General features: G+C 45.4%; 1 protein-coding gene across 1 annotated transcript in view; it reads left to right on the top strand.

The window, feature by feature from the left end:
* The first annotated feature begins 457 nt into the window (after positions 1-457).
* The window catches only part of LOC142037597 (TOG array regulator of axonemal microtubules protein 2-like), a 38,566-nt gene continuing 19,767 nt past the window's right edge, over positions 458-19,256 (top strand). The window contains exons 1-9 of the mRNA XM_075042042.1: positions 458-483; positions 8,445-8,594; positions 9,421-9,632; positions 10,103-10,338; positions 11,924-12,096; positions 13,349-13,395; positions 15,267-15,457; positions 16,407-16,584; positions 17,792-17,956. Coding sequence (XP_074898143.1) covers positions 458-483; positions 8,445-8,594; positions 9,421-9,632; positions 10,103-10,338; positions 11,924-12,096; positions 13,349-13,395; positions 15,267-15,457; positions 16,407-16,584; positions 17,792-17,956 — 1,378 coding nt within the window. The remainder of the gene's footprint in view (positions 484-8,444; positions 8,595-9,420; positions 9,633-10,102; positions 10,339-11,923; positions 12,097-13,348; positions 13,396-15,266; positions 15,458-16,406; positions 16,585-17,791; positions 17,957-19,256) is intronic.

Genomic DNA, 19,256 nt, shown 5'->3' with positions numbered 1-19,256 from the left:
GCGGCAGTGCCGACTTCAGTGGGAACAACTCCAGCATGCTGCACTGGGGCCAGCAGCAGTGGGTGCGGTGAGAGCCTTGCCTCGGCTGCCATGCTCATACAGCCATGGGGAGAACAGCTGCTGGGGCGGAGTTATGTCTCCCCCGTTATGCCGACAGCAGTCTTCCTCCAGCATTTGGAGTTTGTGGCCATGATTTTGACAGAATTTGGAAAATGCATAGCTTGAATATATTTCTATGCTGTTTTAACACCACCTGACTTGAGCAGTTTCATATGCAGGAACCCCTGTATGCGGGGCAATGCCAGGGATCGGTGGCTGTCACTTGCACTAGCAGTGTTATTTTTCCATATAGGCTCCTGATGCTGCTGGGAAACCCACCAGCAGTTGTATCAGGCCCAGCGACCAGCGGCACATCGAGTAGACTCTCATCTGCAAAGAGCCCCTTGCCTCCCCTGCCATGGAAACACAAGATGATTTCGCAGCAGGTGAAGGGCTGCAGCAGACCGGAGACTTCTTCATCCAGGGCTTGTTGCAATCCCGTTCCTGCAGCCTTTGCCTGGAAGATGTTCGCCTACAGCGGCCGTGCCACTGCCCAGGAATGCTGCTCGGCTCAGGGAGGCAGAGCGTGTACAAAACCTGCATTCAAAGCGCTGATCACGAGACCCTGGAGATGCTGGCAAGTGCAGCAGCTATTCTTCATGCTGTACAAGTGCATCTTCATGCTGAGAGCCCAGCCTCAGAGGCTGCGTAGTGGGGAGGATATTGGTCAGGACAAGGGGTAGGGAAACATGCTGTGTATAATTTTGAATTTTCAGGAACAGCCAAGATGAGAAATTCTTTTTTGAGGCAGGCCATGTTTATGTTGGTTTTGAGTGTCTCTGCAGTAAAGAAAGTAGGGAATAAACCTGTGTAATAATGAAGCAGAAAAAAGGAGTGTAGGGTTCAATTATATGGAACTTAGTTATCGGGCCTGAAGGTGGCTCATGGTCACAAGAGTGTTCCAGACGCCTTTAGAAGGCTTTGAACAGACTAAACAAGAAGATAGAAAAAGAAAGATCCCAGTTAGAAAAACACAGGTGCACATTCCACGATAAAGGGAACTTGGCACAACCAACCTCAGTTCAGGGGCTTATCTTGACCAATTGGACTAAGACAAGTCTTGCATGCTCTAATTAATACGGCCAATTATGTCCTATGTTTATGCGCGTGTACAGAGCGGGTATAACTAACTTTATCTTACGTTTGTGCGCGTGGACAGTACCGATGTAACCAATCACCGTTTATGCTTGTGCGCGTGGACACCAAATGCTTGCATGCAGCAACCAATCAGAGTTTCTAAACAACTTAGAGAAGTGTATAAGAATGATCAGCTAGGCTCAATAAAGGGGCGACTTTAATCATCATATTGGTGTTCTATCGTCCGGACCCCGCGGAAATAAACCCTAAACCCTGCATTTGGTGACCCCGACATGATCCGAAGAGGAACAAGAGGCAACGCTACTGAAAAGGCGGGGAATTGCTGCGGACCACGGTGGCTTGAAAGACAGCGCCGGACACTGCTCGAGAGAGGCAGGACAACACTGCTCGGGAGAAGCAGGACAACACTGCTCGGGAGAAGCAGGTAAATCGTAAGCTTACGTTGGTAAAAAGGGCGGCATGGGTATCGCAGCATCTGCGAAAGAAAAGGCAGCCGGAAAGATATTTACGAGGCTGGTTGAAAAAACAGAGACAGATATTAAAAAGGACAGAAACCTTTTAATTAGTGTTGGTACGGCTTTTGAACTTAGTACCTGGAAAGCTATCGGAACCTCCCTATGGGATGAAATTAGTGACGGGTCTAAAGAAGTTAAAGGTCTTGCAACTTTATGGAAATTGATTAAGACAACTCTGCAAGAAATGAAAGCAGATCGTAAAGCATCTGCGTCTGCTTTTGCTGCTCTCTCTCTCCAACCGCAAGCGAAAGGGAAAAGCGGGGAGAAAAACATAATGCAGCGAGAGAGACTTTTTGGAGCTTGTCCGCGTGCTCCTGTGCCCTTGACTTCTGCTCCACTCCCTGGGACTGCCGATATTAATCAGCAATCTGACAGTTTCCAAGCCTCCCTAACCGTACAATTAAAGGAAACCCTACAGAATCAGGGACTGAGTAAAAATCCACCTACAAGAAAACAGCCCCCAGGTACCACCGTTCAACATGAACAAATTATACCGAGCATATACCCTGATTCAAATAATGCAAACAAGGACTTGGCTACTCTAATAATAGAGCAAAAAGAGAAAATGTTAGAATTGCTGGAGGAAATGCGGAAAAGAGACGGGGGTAAAGGTGGGCAGCCGTTGACGAGAAAGAAATATGAGAAAGCAGTAACTGCGATCGTGGAAAGTATGGATTCTTTTGCTAAAATGGTGGGCAATGGGGAAGAAAAATCCCTCAAGGATAAAACGCAAGAACTGATTAACCTGTGTGTACAAAAAGGGGAATTAATGCCTGATGAGGGAAAAGGGTCTGAAGAGAGATACGAGGATAGATACAAAGGAATGTGACGGCTAACAGACCCGCCCTTACAAAACACGGAACCAGCCCGGGCAGGACCCCCACCACCACCACCCAGCGATCCGTCTTTTTCGCCGGGACAACGTTGGCGCGGAATTATTGAACAAGCCACTATAGAAGGAATAACACTGCCACCTACTATCGGATCATTTCCCGTGTTCACTGAACCAGGAGGAAAGCAACAATGAGCGCCTCTGGACTGGAAAACAGTTCGAGAACTGCAAAAAGCCATCATGCAATATGGAATAGACAATAAGTATGTACAACAAATGATACAACAATTTTTTAAGGCACAAACCTTAGTGCCAGCGGATATAAAGATTTTGGTGGAAATGTTCTTTGAACCAACTCAGAGGTTGCTGTTTCATGATCGGTGGAGACAGAAAGCAGAAGCAGCCCAGGTGAGAAATTTAGATGCTGGGGCACAAAATCCACTTGCATTTGTCAGTGTTGATATGTTACTTGGCATGGGACAGTTTGCTACTGGTCCCGTTCAGGCTGCATTAAGACCAGAGATTTTACAATTGGCACAACAACTAGCTCTGGAAGCTATTTCAGAGGTGCCCCAAGTGGGTAAACCAGTCCCACCATATTCTCAAATCATACAAGGGGAAGAGGAGCCGTACATGAAATTCCTTGACCGTTTAAAAACTGCTGTCGATGCGTCGCCCACCTTAACCCCCAAAGCGAAAGCTGCGGTCGGAAAGGACTTAGCTATTCAAAACGCGAATGCAAAATGCAGACAAATCATTGCATCGCTTCCATGTACAGCTACATTAGTGGATGTCATAGAGGCTTGTAATCGCTTACCTCTGATACAGGAACAAGAGAAAGCTAAAATACATGCTGAAGCTCACGCTGCAGCGCTTGCGGTAGCATTACGACCGATAGTGCAACAGGGAAAAGGAGACCGCGGCCCACACAAAGACCCCTTAGCGTGTTATCGGTGTGGTCAACCGGGGCATTTGAGACGTGCGTGCCCCCAACGCATAGCAACGCAGCCTCGATCTATGCCAGCACTAACTAACAGCAGTCAGTCAAACTCTCCTGGGGTCTGTAACAAGTGCGACAAGTTCGGACACAAAGCCAGTGACTGTCGATCAAGGTTTAAAAAAGATGGAACACCGTTAACACTATATTAGGGTTTGCAAGTTGCGGAAGCCTCTGTTTGTCCACAAAAGCTGTCGCTACACAAAGACATATGAAATATACATGATGTACAAAAACTTGTCGGAGACCTACAGTGGATTTGGCCTTATTGTGGTATCACAAATACAGACTTACAACCACTGCTGGACTTATTGCGGGGCAGCAATAGCTTAACTTCTGTACTACAACTAAATGCATCGGGACAGCAAGCCTTGACAGCAATTGAGCAAAAAATTACATCATCTATGTCTGGCAGATATATCCCTGATTTACCCATGAATTTATATGTATATAACTCAGATAAGGAAGTTGTGGGAATTTTGGGTCAGTGGGATGAGCGACAGAAACAAAACCCATTGGTAATACTAGAATGGATATTCTTGCCTGCTAGCATGTCAAAAACGGTAGTCACTAGAATTGAAGCTCTGGGAATGTGCATTCAAAAAGCAGGGGTGAGGGCAATACAAATTTCAGGGAGGCAAATGGACAAAATTATTTTACCTATGTCACTTGATATTGTGAATAATGCCATGATGAAAAATGACTGTCTTGCAGTAGCTCTGCTGGACTTCAAGGGGGAAGTGGATAATCACTACCCCCCTCACCCATTCTTTAAAACAATGTTAACAATGGAACCACGCTCTATTTGCAGCGAAAAGCCGCTGGAGGCCATTACCGTTTTTTACTGATGCTAGCAGCAGAACGGGTAAAGCGGGATTTGTGTATCTTCAGGACGGATCCTGGAAGTCCGAAGTCATTTTGCCAGAGGGGTCAGTACAGGTGCTTGAGCTATTAGCTGTATGCGCTGTTTTCAAAAGGTGGGATAAAACACCTGTCAACATTATTTTGGATTCTCAGTATGTCGTTGGGGTAGTCAAACATATGCATAGGTCCTTGCTAAAAACTGTAAATAATAAGCAGCTGTTTATGACATTTTTTGAAATTATGGATGCTATTAGAAAAACGGACAGACTTATTTTTTATCGATCATATTCGTAGTCATACAACGTTGCCAGGATTCATTGTGGAAGGTAATGCGTGCGCAGATCGACTGGTAGTAGCCAATGCAAACGTTCGTTCTAATACACCCAAGCCTGATTTGTTTGGGCAAGCGCTGCTATCCCATAAATTTTACCATCAGTTGGCAAAAGCGCTGAGTAGACAATTTAATCTTCCCTTACAACAAACCAGAGCTATTCTTGCTGCCTGCCCAAACTGTGTGAATATTCCAAGCTTACAACCACAAGGGGTGAACCCCCGGGGATTATCACCATTGCAAATTTGGCAAACAGATGTTACGGAGTATCCCAGTTTTGGGAGATAAAATTTCATTCATGTATCTATTGACACATATTCAAACCTTATGTGGGCTACTGTTCATGTATCAACCAATGCCAAGGCCGTAATTAAGCACCTATTGGCAGCATTTGCGGCCATGGGAGTACCAACAGAAATTAAAACAGACAATGGCCCGGGATATCACGCACAGTCATTAGAAACATTTTTACAGCTGTGGGGGGTAGCTCATAATTTTGGCATACCCCATAATTCTACTGGCCAAGCTATCGTTGAACGAGCACATCGGACATTAAAGACTCGTTTAAACATTTTAAAAACAGGGGAAGACATGCGGCATTGTACCCCTCAAGAATTAATAAGTAAAGCACTGTATGTTTTGAATTGGCTACAGCCACGTGGCACTGAGGATCAGATCCCAATTAATAGGCATATGTGTGAGAACAAAAATGTTGATAAATATCAGCCGCAGGTTTCAGTATTTGATCCAGTTTTAAAGCAATGGCAGGGACCTTGCAAATTATTTACTTGGGGAAGAGGGTATGCTTGTGTTTCCACAGGTAACGAACAGCCCCATTGGGTACCGGCAAAATGGGTCAAGCCGTGGATTGAGTGACCAGATGACACAAACAACTCAGAAGATCGAGAGCAAGAGGCAGCGGAGACATCAGCAGGTCCCGAAGCCCTAGACAGACCGACTAGACAAATCACGACGGAGACCGGCAGTCAATGTGGAAATTAAGAATGCGTGTGAAAAACGCGGAGTATGATACCGGCTTTAGATATGTATCTTAGTGCGAGTGGGTAGAAAGGAAAGTCAAAAAAAAAAAAAAAAAAATTTTTTTTTTGTGTGTGTAACCATTATAATAGACATTTAACTAACCAACTAACCTACTAACCTATACCTAATCGTATAGAGAATAAGCAGTTTAGAGTTCTTATAGCAGATATATATATATATGATTTAATATTGGCCAGCACTCGGTGAAACATTACTCTTAAGAACCGAGTGTGGAACTAGTTTTAAGATACCCTGATATGTAGTCATTTTAAAAAAAAAAAAAAAAAAAGTGAGTTAGTTAAAACTAAAATTAGAGGTAAGGTCATTGACTTAGTTAAGAATCTAGAAACAGAGCAATGGGGAAGTCCACTTTTTCATTAATAACCTGGGGCGAGATTATGCTTGTGTTTTCACAGGTGCAAGCCCACAATGGACTTCTGTTCAATTTACATGATCATCATCATCCGGAGCATCATAGATGGTGTGGCAATACGAATACCACCTCAGCCAAAAACTAATGCGTAGGTCATCTTGGCTAACATAACAGATCAAAATTCTCAGTGCATTGCAACCGCATCACAAAGCCCATGAACAAATAGACAAGATGGCTATGACTCATGCAGCGCGCCTGGCCAGCGAGCGCATGCGTCATAGGTTTCCAGATGAGGCGGATTTTGGCACCCGCTGGCCACGTGTGCTAAAATCCGTTCCTCTACAAATATATAAATACCGGGATTTTCCAAAGCGCATCAGGCTGGTGTACAGCAAGACCATAGCTGCCTCCGTGGGGACGCCTACATAAAGCTGACACCTACTGATTGCTGGGCTGAGTTTGCGGAGCAAGACGGCACAAGAATGTACAAGATGGTCCATCCTTGTATGTTGCAACGTGTTTAAAAATTAATTGATAGATCAAGTAAGGCTGTGTTAATTGAAACAAAAAAAAAAACAAAAAAAAAAAGGGGGGGGAGATGTAGGGTTCAATTATATGGAACTTAGTTATCGGGCCTGAAGGTGGCTCATGGTCACAAGAGTGTTCCAGACGCCTTTAGAAGGCTTTGAACAGACTAAACAAGAAGATAGAAAAAGAAAGATCCCAGTTAGAAAAACACAGGTGCACATTCCACGATAAAGGGAACTTGGCACAACCAACCTCAGTTCAGGGGCTTATCTTGACCAATTGGACTAAGACAAGTCTTGCATGCTCTAATTAATACGGCCAATTATGTCCTATGTTTATGCGCGTGTACAGAGCGGGTATAACTAACTTTATCTTACGTTTGTGCGCATGGACAGTACCGATGTAACCAATCACCGTTTATGCTTGTGCGCGTGGACACCAAATGCTTGCATGCAGCAACCAATCAGAGTTTCTAAACAACTTAGAGAAGTGTACAAGAATGATCAGCTAGGCTCAATAAAGGGGTGACTTTAATCATCATATTGGTGTTCTATCGTCCGGACCCCGCGGAAATAAACCCTAAACCCTACAAGGAGACTGTTTGGATGGACAATTTGCATCATACAAATACAGTAATCAAATAAGCCCACTGAATATTGGGGACATCTAATGCAGAGTGCAAACCTTCTTTTAGTGTAACACCTGGTGAGTCATTGTTTGTGTCTTCCTACTTTCTTTATTGTGATGAGAAATAAACAAACCAAGAAACCCCAACCCCAAATTGACTGGGAATTACAGAAACAAAGGACTTTCAAACTAGTTTTGGAAAGCTTCTACTTCCTAGACATTGCCAAATCCTAACGACTGTTGTGGGTTGCCTGCCCTTTGAAAGGAAAGGAAAGAGCTCTGTAAGTCCTGGCTGGGCCACCAACAGAAACGTATGCAAATTAGTAGAACGTTCCGTTGCCGTAGCGCTGGAACGGCCGTTCCACCCCAGGCAGACTAGGCTGCAGTCAAACAGACAGTTGTAGCGGTCAGGAGTGCGGGTCAGTGCTGGTATGTATCCTGGTTTGACTCCAGCTGGCAAATAAGAACCACACAGCCGCTTGCTTCCTCGCCCCTGGTGAGATGGGGGAGGGAATTGGAAGGGTAAAAGTGAGAGAATTCATGGGTTGAGCTATAGTTCAATAGGTAAAGCAAAAGCTGCATGTGCAAGCAAAGCAAAATAAGGAATTAATTCACCACTTCCCATCAGCAGGCAGGTGTTCAGCCATCTCCAGGAAAGCAGGGCTCTATCATACCTAGTGGTTACTTGGGAAGACAAAATACTATCACTCCAAACACCACTCCCCCCGCCCCCCCCCCCGCCCCCCTTCCTTCTTTATCGCCCAGCTTTATAGGGTGAGCATGACTTCATATGGTCTGGGATATCCCTCGGGTCAGTTGGGGTCAGCTGTCCCAGCTGTGTCCTCTCCCAACTCCTTGTGCCCCCCCAGCTCCTCGCTGGTGGGGTGGGCTGAGAAGCAGAAAAGGCCTTGGCTCTGGGTAAGCACTGCTCAGCAGTAACTAAAACATCCCTGTATTACTGAGGCTGTTTTCAGCACAAATCCAAAACATAGCCCCATACTAGCTACTATGAAGAAAATTAACTCTATCCCAGCCAAAACCAGCACAGTGTGTTAGTCTTCTATGGAGAAAGGGTGTCTGTTTTTACCTCTCTATATCAAATGCTGCAAATTTGAGTATTTGTACTGTCCTTATTTTAAGGCTAAGTACCACGCCTCTGTTGCTCTGTACTACGGGACCTTTCCCAGATTCAAACCCAGATACACAGCTCTGCGAGGTGGAAGCATTGATTCGAACTTGCAGTTTTGTGGCAGTAGTTGGATCACTGAAGAAGGTGAGAATGGAAAGGGGTTGAATATGCAATGGTGGCCTCAGCCAAATGGAATCCCCCCCCCCGATTTCAGGGAGAAATGGTCCTTGGAGGTCAGTCCTCATGTGCTGGCTCCGTGTCAGAATAGGTGGCTGGCAGAGCTCTGCAGATGATCCTGCCCTCCTCCAGTGGTATGCATGGCATCACATCTCTCTGTCACTAGTTCATTGTGCTTTCTCCTTTATCAACAGTAGCCAAATCACTACTACTGCCAGCCAGGACAGGGCCTGTGGCCCAACTGGCTATAAATTTGGCATGGGAATGAGATGTGAGTTCTGTTCCTAGCGTTGCTATCAATATGTGGTCTTGCAATAGGTAAATTCCCAGTTCTTCCTCTGCTTGCCCATCAGATCAGACCTTGGGGATGGGATGGTGCTGTAGAAACACTGGCAAGGTCTGCCTACTTGCTGACATGTCTTTATGCTTTCCAGAAATAACCAGTAGCACCGTGTGGGTCTATTGGTAGCTTTCACAGAAGCCAAGTCCTGAAATGGGAATCTTTTTTTCCCTCTTACCAGTGGGGCCTTCAACCTCTCTCTCCTGGCTTGCTAGCTCAATGCTGTTCAGAAGAATTAAACTGATGCTAGTTTATGAAAATTAAAACCAAACTGATCTTCTGAATGATTAAAAAAAAGTTGAATGCCTCACTCATTAGATGGGCTGATTGTAAATATGCGAGGTCAGCTAGCTCACTTGTTCCCTTTTACCTGATCTACAGCTTCTTTTCAGTCCATATTAACAACGCAGATGAAGAAGCAGCCCAGTTCACGGTATGGGGATGGAGTTAGGAAATTTGTGCACCCGAGGGCGATCTCTCCTGTGCCTGGCTGGTTCAGCAAGGCTAGCATGCTTGACCTCAGCACTGGGGCTGGAGGATGTCTCCCCCGCCTTTCTCACGAAGCCTTGACCCAGGACCCCCGAGAGAGGGATGTGAGCAGTGCTGCCCTGGAAAGCATTCAGATCAAGGACAAGCTGAAGACAAGGATGATGTCTGAGGACCTGTTAGCCTCACAGAGAGGTAAGGTGGGAGCCTGCATGCTCTCTTGTGGAAAGAAGGGTCTTTCCCCAGCCTACAGAGGTAGCGCACATTCCCAGTGAACATTTCTCCCCTGCACGTGCCCCCCTGCGATAACCTGCCCAGCTCTCGGTCCCCTGTGTAGCCCTCCTGTTGCTGTAAGGGTGTACAACTGTGGGGCAGGGAGAGGAGCAGAAGGGTGTACGTGCAGGAGAGGTATTCTGTGTAAGTACAGGTCCGTGGGCTCCCTGTTGCCTGACAAGAGCCTGGAGGACCAGGGTGTTCCTCTGGTGGCTCTGTGGAAGTGGGAAAGTATTGTCCACTGGCCTGCTTCAAGTGGCTGCCAGCATGAGCATGTTTCCCTGTGCAGTTATTTAGAAGTTTCCAAGAAATCTGTCCGATGAAATATCTAGCTTCAGGTGCTTTAAGTTTGTATTGCTGCTTCTATTACGCTTTGTGTCTCCACTTTGCAGGCCTGACTGACTGCAGTGACTGTGAGGGGGTTACCCTGAAGGCAGTAGTTTCTAGGTCACCTTCCCAGAGGCTCCTGGTAACCTCCAAGTCCACGTCTCCCATCCCAAACAGCCTTCCTTTCTCAGAGCCCAGCAGGATGAGCAACGGAGAGCAGGAGCATGGGGAAAACGACACAGGCTGTGATGACAGTGATGGGAATAACAAGGAGTTGATGTCAGAGGGAAAAGGACATAAAGTAAGGAAACCAAGCCATATCACATGTGATGGATCTTCAGTTTATTTCCTGTAGGCAGAGCTCTGAGATCTTCTTCTCCTGTGGTGTGAGCCCAGGGAAGCAGCTGAGCCAAGGAAGAGCTCAGCTGGACATCACGCTTCAGGCTGTCTTTGCAACACGTGTACTGCAGACTTCATGTCCTCAACATCTATCAGTGGGAGAAGAGGGCTTTAAATAGTTTCTATGCTCTTTAATGGCTCCCGCTGTGTTTTATGATTGAAAAAACACCAGCAACCAGTCGGAGCAGCTAAATGTGTCTAATCTGGTCAAGCATATCCTTCTACAGTTAGTGAAATACATGTACCTGTGAACCATCTGTACATTGCAGTTACTGTTGCAGACCCACCAGTGTCTTGGTGGCTTTTCATATCAGCTCTGTCTGCTTTAGATGGAAAAAGATGTTTGCTGGAGCAGGCAGTCCTCCAAACTAAAGTTTAGGTTGCCTCAGCTTTTGAGTTGTACAGCTATGTCCTTCTGCACAGTTATCTTGAATAATATTTCTGGAGTTCAGCAGCTTCTGTGTAGCTTCATCCTCTCCCATGGGTCTGCCCAGGGGTAAGTTATGGGAACTGGCAATTCTGGCCATGGGGAATGGAGTCCAGACCCCATCTACTCAATTGCCTTTGCAGGAGGGGCAGAAGCTGCAGTTGTTTTTGTTTTGCCATGGTGGGGAGGAGAAGGCAGATGAATAACGGCTTTTGTAAACAGGATACCTAATATAAGGCTAGCGTACTTTATTTCAGCCCTGCAGATAGAGGGCCAAATGTATCCCTCACGTTAACTCTGTTGGTTTCACTGGAGTTTGAACAGGTCCTGATTTGGCTCTTTAGCTGTAACAAGAATGATGGGATACTAAGGAAGGGTATGCGTTTGCCCCTGCTCCCTCCACCCCCCTTCCTAGCCATGGCATGGGGAGCCTGAAGTAATTTCAGCAGGCAGGGAGACCCTACACAGAGCAGCAGGGTAGGGAGCTCTGCTGAACTTCATAAATGACAGTGAGCTTGAGATGATGGATTGCGTGGAAGCTGGAGAGAACCACGCAACCTGAGAGCACATTAGCATCTGGGCCGAAAGGCTGGTTGGGGACTGTAGGAAGGGCAGGAGCAGAAAAAATTACGGGCTTGAAAAAAGCAAGTTTTGACAGCGTGTAAAATGACTTTGTGGGGACTTGGCTGGAGTTCAGCAATGGCTGGTAGGCGCTTTAGGGACAGCGAGAGGATAGTGATCTAAACCCATTCCCATACCATCAGAAAGGCTAATAGAGGCAATGGCACCCCAGAACATCCTTATGCCAAGCAGACGGATGTCAGGTGGGAATGCAGCCACTGCCAGAGAGGTGAGCGAAGGGAGAGACCTGGCAACAGTGTGGGACATGGTCTCTCCCTCACCACTTTTCTTCCCATTGCCCATCCTAGGCCAAGCTGCTCCACCAGCTTTACTTTTCTTCTCCTGCCAAGTCCTAGCTAAAAGCGTGGCTAAACTTTTTGAGACATCAAAGGGGGAAGGTTGGATGCTCAAGCTGAGTGCTGTGTTCTACTATTTCCAGGCTTCCCCGCTGCCCTTCCCTTGCAGTGGTGGAGATGGGAAGAAGTCAATGAGAGTGGCTTTGATTCCCCCTGTCTCCAAGCCAGCAAGACCATCTGATGGGGCTCCTGGCAGTGCTGCAGTGCCTCTTCCAAGCTCTCAGCACCTGGTTTTCCAAGAGGGTCTGGAGATGAGGTAAGCCAAGGTGACCGCCTCTCTAATATGCCATTCACCTCACACTTCTTGTCTCTTGAGGTTGTTTTTCACAGTCAGCTTTCCAATATGTTTATGCAAACTTCTGTGCATTCACAATTTTTTCTTATATATGATGATCCAGCACAATGTCAAAACCAACATCATACACTCTAAGGGCAGGGGTGGGGGGGGTGTGGAGGAAGCAGGACTTAAGAGGACCTTAAAAGCAGGTCCTCTGCCGGACTCTGATACTGATTCATTCTGTAATCTTTGTGGTGCCATTTGGGAACTGTATTCCATGGATCTGAATACAGCATCTGGTTTTGTGTGTGATCTTTGACTGCCAATTTCTGTACCTGCAAGAATATGTTAAGGCAAATATTGGCTATTGTATAGCTGCCTGCAAATTCAGATGCTGCTTCTGTAAATGTCAGTCGTAACTTCTCTGTGTCGTGTCTGGGCCTTCACTGTGAAATGAGAGCCCAGGTAAATCTCAGTTTATAGATGTATAATCCTATAGACGTTTAATATTTACATATGGTTTTAAGATCAAAGGGGGCAAGGTGCTAGAGAACAGTTACAGGGCTGTAACTGATGGAAAGATATTTGCTTGGATATGCACGGGGAAATCTAGCTGTCAACCTTATCCTAGTTATAACAATAAATAAGGAGTCATAGAAATATAGTTCCAATTTAAAAGCTTCAGCATGGCTTTTAAAGCGCAATCTGAATATCCTTACCTACCAGTTGAGTTGGAAAAACCCCTTTTTCTTCTTGAAAGAGCAGGGAGGTGTAATATTCTTCTCAGGAGACAGCAGTGGTATTACCATGTGTAACCAAGATACTCTCATCAGTTGAAGTCATGACCAGGCAAAGTTAGGCTTCTGCAGCAGTATAAAGGTAGCTGCCCACAATACAGACTTATGACTGGCTTAACATCTCTTGCTGATTCAGGAAGGATGTATGTAACAGTGAGCCACTTATCTCCAAAAGGAGAGACAGCAAAATTGGATATTTAAGGCCCAAATTGAAGAATGACTCCTGTGTTTCAGCTGGAGCTTGATGAGCTCTGTGTGACTCCAGCAACTGAAAGTTTAATGGCAATTAATCAACTTTGCATATTGTTGGTTTTATGGGTTGCATTTGCTCCTTCATTGGAACGACCATGCTAAGAAAGTTTGCCTCCTTTAATGCTATCCCCCCTTTCTTTTTCTATCTCTTCATATATTCTTTTATCCTCAATTCTCTTAAGGCCAAGATCAGGCAGAAGCAATGAAGAGAAGACCCTTGAATCTCTAGGTAGGTACAAGGCATGGCTGTCCTAAAATGACAATAGGAATCCTGACCCATGGGTGGCATTGTGAAAGTTTGGTTGAAAACCATCCTGTAACTTTTTTTAATTCCTTGGTGTGCTCAGACGGCTCCCCCAGAACCCAGTCACTGGGAAATGTGCTCTGGTGATCCAGTGAAAATGACTCCAGCATGGAGTTATGAATGACAGGAGCTGGAGGGGTACCTTGGGGCCCTGGAAATGCACAGTAGGAAAAGAAAACATTCCTCTACCTCATGCTCATACCTTTTGTCCCCCTGCACACTCTCTAATGTCATGAAGATTAGAGAAAGATGAGGCATTTCACATGAAATGAGAAATGTTCCCACTCCTTCCTCCTACACTTGAAGGAGAAAACCTTCCATTGGTGCAGTTTCTGAACCAAACCCTTTGAGATCTGAAGTAGATTCATCAATATTGCTTATTTTTTGCACTGGGAGAAATAGTGAAACCTTGTGTGATAGGAAGTCCTTGTGAATTTTCCATTTCCAGAGAAAGAGACTCAAAAAAGGATCCAGCCTATGCAGGATCTGAGCTTTCCATCCTCTTAAAGCACAAGCCTAAACTCAATCCTGAGTAATGAACTGAAGTTTCCTCTGTGCAACTCATTTACTTCAAACCACATATGCTAGCTTTATGATTACAAATCTTTTCCCCTACTCTATCTGCATATGTCAGTATTGCAAACGGAGGCTGGGGTAGGAGATGCCTACTGGCTTCTCCCCCTCCCCACCTTGCATTATTACTAGTAATAAGACTTCTGCGAGACAAAATGTGGTGTCTGGTGCATCTGTGTTAGCCAATACTTTTAAGTTGAAAACCTCACTGACACCATTGCTGTCCCTTTGCCATCTGTGGGTTTGTAGTGATAGGAGAGATAAGAATTTAACAAATAATTTTGCTGGTGCAGAAGAAGGCAGAAGATCCACTGGTCCCTTAGCTCAGTGTTAGTTCCGCCAAATAATCATTCCCAACGGGCTTATGGGAATGATTCCTTTATTACTGGTATGCAGCTAGTATGCTGAATGCAACTAGGGAGAAGTACTGCTGAGTTAAGTAAGGTGACAGTTTTGCTGGATACATTCTGGACTAGAAATGAGCTATATTGTTAAACCATCTCTCTCTTTTATTATTGATCTGACCATTCTGCAGGGAAAAAAATCCTGATGTAAGAAAGTTATTCCTTTTTTCCTGCTTGGCTATCACATGATTTTATCATCTGTGAAGCCATGTTAGGAATGATTAGTTCTCTGAGTTTTAACAGCTCTGTTTGGAGAGTATTTCAGAAGGAGCTGCACTGTGCTGTTCCCATTAAGAAAATCAGCCTTTAGTCAGGCTGCCCAGAAAGTGGGCTGATCTGCTGCAATTTGGAATGAAACTCCTTGGGGAGAATGAATTCTCTAACCTCAAGAACACAGTTCTGGTTTTGGTAACACTCTAGCAATCCTAAGCTTTTCTCTAAATGCCCTCTAAAATATTCCAGCGAAGAGGAGGAAATGTTGATTCTTACCTCTACAAAGGCATATAGCCATTAAAAAGCAGGAGTTCTTTTAGTAACTAGGAAGAAGAGGATGTTTACTAAAATCAGAATGGATAGGAACAGATAAGAACCTTTTTGGCAAGAGCAATCTCCATCTCTCTGCTCTTCTCTATCAAACACAGCTAGCTGTTCACCAGAAGCCAAGGGCTGAGGCCTTTATCATGCAGTAGGTTTGAGTCTGATGGCCAACAGAGTAATGTCATTTCTGCTGCCAGTGCAGTATGGTAGTACTCCATCTGTTTGGAGAGGTCATATGTACCTCGCTTTTCTCATACACAAGCTATATCCATGTCTTATTAGAGCTCCAGACTCTGGCACCCGTCTTGCCTGTTCTCAAGCATCAACCTGTTGGTGGCATGAAGTCTCCCAGACGTTTATGTGAACCCGTGCCCCAGTTAACTGGCCTCCCACCCAGCCAGGCCGAGAAGATGGATCATCTCATGAGCGCTCCCCTTCTGAGTGACGACGACTTGAAGGACAGCAATGGAAGGGTAAGGGCTAAGGACAGGGGTGAGCAGGCTTCCTTTTCAGTGAGTGTTCAGTGCTTAGCACAAAATGTCACTGAAAATCATAGTCTTCCTCTCTTGGGGAGTGGATTCTCTTGGGAATACATTTGAAAGCTGCAGAGCAACTGCTTGAGCATTTTCACTGGTACAGAAGTCACTGGTTGGGAGATGGCGCTAAGGTTATGCCAGAAGCATTCTTTATGTACGAAGGCCAATTTAGAGCACATCTGAATGGCAGAGCAAGTTACACATCAGCGAACATGTGCAAAGTGCATGCTTGGAAGCACAGAAGCAAAGATTATAATATTGAGTGTAAGCAAGGCTGCAAAATAAAATGGGAGAGCTTAATTTTCCTTGGTTACCTTTCTTGCTGTATCTCCCAGCCCTCTCATTCTCAATTTTTCTATTCATTAAGACCAATGTTTCTCCAACTTGTTTTCACATGACTCCTTTTTTGGACTCATGTGTTTTCAGAGAGCAGCTGAATCCTTCAGAAGCAAGGAAGTGAGAAGCAGCTGCAATTACTGGCCGTGAGTGTTAGGAAGCAGCAAATTACCTCTCATTGCTAGTTATTGCAGATAGTTTTTGTTCCCCCACCCTGGCCTGAGGGAACTGAACTGCCTGTTCGCTGGTCATGTGAGCTCTTCTTACATCTCGGAGCATTCCTGACTCTCTTAGATCGAGCAGGGCTTCCTGACATAGATTGAGAAACAGTGTCTTGGACCAGTGGAAAGTTACAGTAGTAAAGTGTTATACATAACTTGGTGTAATTGTATGCCACAGTGAGGAAAGGAGGAGTTCTTCTGAAACTATTGGGATGTATATGGAGCTGCATTAAAGACTATGACGCTATACCACTGTGTTCCTGAAGAGGTGTTGTGTATGCTTTGTGTATCTCTCTTTATGCCCCATGATGTATTTCCTTTGCGGCTAGATCCGTGTTACCTTGTCTAAGTCAGCTCAGAAGAAAATAGACCAGAAGCGAATGAAACAGCTGGAGCTATTGCGTAGAGAAAAGGAGAAAGAGAGAGAGAAGGAGAAAGAGAGAGAAAAGGAAAAGTCCCTGCAACTCCCTACACAGAGCGTTGACCCTGGGGATGCAGCTGAAGAAAGTAAGTGGTTGCTATAGTTGTAGGCCTTTTTGTTCACTTGCTTGCTATTTGCATAGTGGTGCAAGTGTCTATGAAATCAGACTGGAAGGCTGTTACACTTGCATCTAAGTGGAAATTAGAAGAGAATTTATTTCCATTTTCCAAAGGAAAATACAGAGGTATGAAGTGTCTTGCCTGTGGCCCACCCTGAGTCAGTCACGGATTATCACCTTCCCCCCTTCTACAAAGTCTTTCAGGCTAGATAATTCTGTCTTGCAAACTACATTGGGGCTGCAGACTCTCTAACTGAGAGTAGCCTCCAGGAAAAGGGAATGGATGAGTCCAAAAGAATGCTTTTCAACCAAGGTGCAACTTGGAAGAAACAAAATGAAACCATTTCTAATTAAAACACAAAAGATCCTGCTCACGTGATAGGACAGATTATCCTGGTCACAGCACTCCTTGCTGAGGAGCTTGCATTGCAGAGCCATGCTGGCGCCCTTAGCCAGTGCTTATGTTTTACCCACATGAGCAAGCAGTGTTACTGACTTAATTGCAGCTGACGGGCTCTGATTGTACTGCTGCATGCGCTACCACGAGTGCAGTGGCAGGGAACTTAAAAGTCAGCACTCAGCCCAAGGGCAATGACAAGGTTATCTGCTCTTTTTCTTGCTATTATTTTGTGAAGTGCTGATGAGGAGTGCTGAGGTGGGAGCCCCAGAAATGTAACTTCTCTATCCAGCCTCTGAAACAGGAAAGCGAAAGAAAAGCAGTACTGAGTTTTCCTCATTCTTAGGGAAAGCATCACTGCATTCAGTTTTAAACTAAAAGAGGGTAGATTTAGGTCAGATATAAGGAAGATGTTTTTTACAATCAGGATGGTGAAACACCGCAACAGGTTGCCCAGAGAAGTTGTCAATGCCCCATCATTGGAGGTGTTCAAGGTCAGGCTGGACGGGGCTCTGAGCAACCTGCTCTAGTTGAAGATGTCCCTGCTCATTGCAGGGGGGTTGGACTAGATGACCTTTAAAGGTCCCTTCCAACCCAAACTGTTTTATGATTCTGTGATCACTGTCCCACATTAGAAGGCAACTGTTATTTATGCTTGGAGTTGTCTGGGACAACAAAGGGATGTTACCCAGCTCCAGCAAGTTTTCTAGCCCTTTCCAAGCCTGTAGCCACCCTGTCCAGCACTCTTCACTTACAAGGTCCTTTTCAGCCTCTGCAGGTTTTGGGCCACCGCCTGTCAATGGGACAGAGTTCACTTCCCCCAGCATGAGCAATGCACGTAGAGAGCGCGTTGGTAGTGCCTTGAGGAAGCGGGTCAACAGGCCCTCACTGCCCAGCGTGCCTGTCATCAGAGAGCGTGGCAGCTTCCCACGCAAGTCCTCAGGTGAGCCCCCTCTGCTGAAGCCCCCACATCAGCTCTTTCCTTGCACAATGAGCACAAACTGCCTCATTCCTCAACCACAGGTAGGATCTTGGGTCCAAAGCCTGTCCTGAGGACTGAAAGCAGACTTGCTTTGGTTCCACTCCAGCTTGGCGATACTGGAACAATTAGTGCTGACAGATCCATTGGAAAGCTTAGCTGAATAAAGTAGTGGTAAAGCCTTAAGCTCTAGCTTTTGCCCATACCCATAGTCCAAAATATAACACTGGTGCTGGGAGGCAGCTGTAAGTGCAGGGCTGAGCGCCGGTGAATTCTGGCAGGGTGTGCTAACTGTACGCATATGCGTACCACCATCATCAATTAGCCACTCACCATCTTGGCCCTCTGCCTGTGCTGCTGCCTGGCTCTCCAGCCAGCTTTTCTGCTATCACAGCAAGGGTTGTCTCTGCATGCAAATTAGTGACTTGGTACAATCACGCTATTGCACCTAAAAGTGCTTAATGGTTTCTAGCCTCTCTCATTCCACCGCCTGCAATGCAAGCTGGGAACAAGCAGTGCCTCTTCTGTCACCCCACCCAAACACAGTGGCTGTGTGTAGCAGATGACATACAGGAGAGGCTGCCTGGTGCTCCCAGGCTGCTTGCTACCTGCAATAAATCTACAGCAGATAGCAAGTCCATAGTGATTCTCATCTCTCCTTTGTGGGTAGCCTACCTCGTGTTATGATCCTGAGTAGTGTGAGTTAAGAAAAAGGGAGCTAGGAATGATACTTTGAATGCTCTTTTCTAGTGATGCTACTCTGATTTTCAAAATTGACCAGAACTAGCCTGACATGGCTCTCCATTCATATTGAATGTAGATGTGTATATCTACATACTCATGCAGCGACATCACTGATGTCAGTGACAGTGATATTGGTGACATCCAAATTAGTCCCCATCTGAATAGTTTTTGATTTTACAGTTCCTCCATCCTCCATACTTTGTAGAACACGTGAGGTAGCATAAAACCCCTACAGAGTCCATAGCAGTTCATCTAGTTTCTGTGCAATATTTATACTCAGTACTTTTAGACAGCTCAGATGTTTTCATCTACACTTTAGAAAATGAGCTTTTGAGTGCAAGACATGAAATTTTTGACCTACAGTGCTTTTGATGACAAATAGGTTTCATAACAAATGCATTTGTCATCTGATTTTTTTTATACCTTGTATATTTATCATCAAGAGAGTGCGTTTGCCAACAATTTGCATCTATATTTACATATTTTTATTCTCGGTTCACATTTGGAAGGCTTTTTTGTC

Source organism: Buteo buteo, chromosome 12 (assembly GCF_964188355.1).
Source record: "Buteo buteo chromosome 12, bButBut1.hap1.1, whole genome shotgun sequence".
Classification (NCBI taxonomy): domain Eukaryota; kingdom Metazoa; phylum Chordata; class Aves; order Accipitriformes; family Accipitridae; genus Buteo; species Buteo buteo.
Note: the sequence above shows the minus strand (reverse complement) of the source record. Positions and strands in the feature narration are given on the sequence as shown.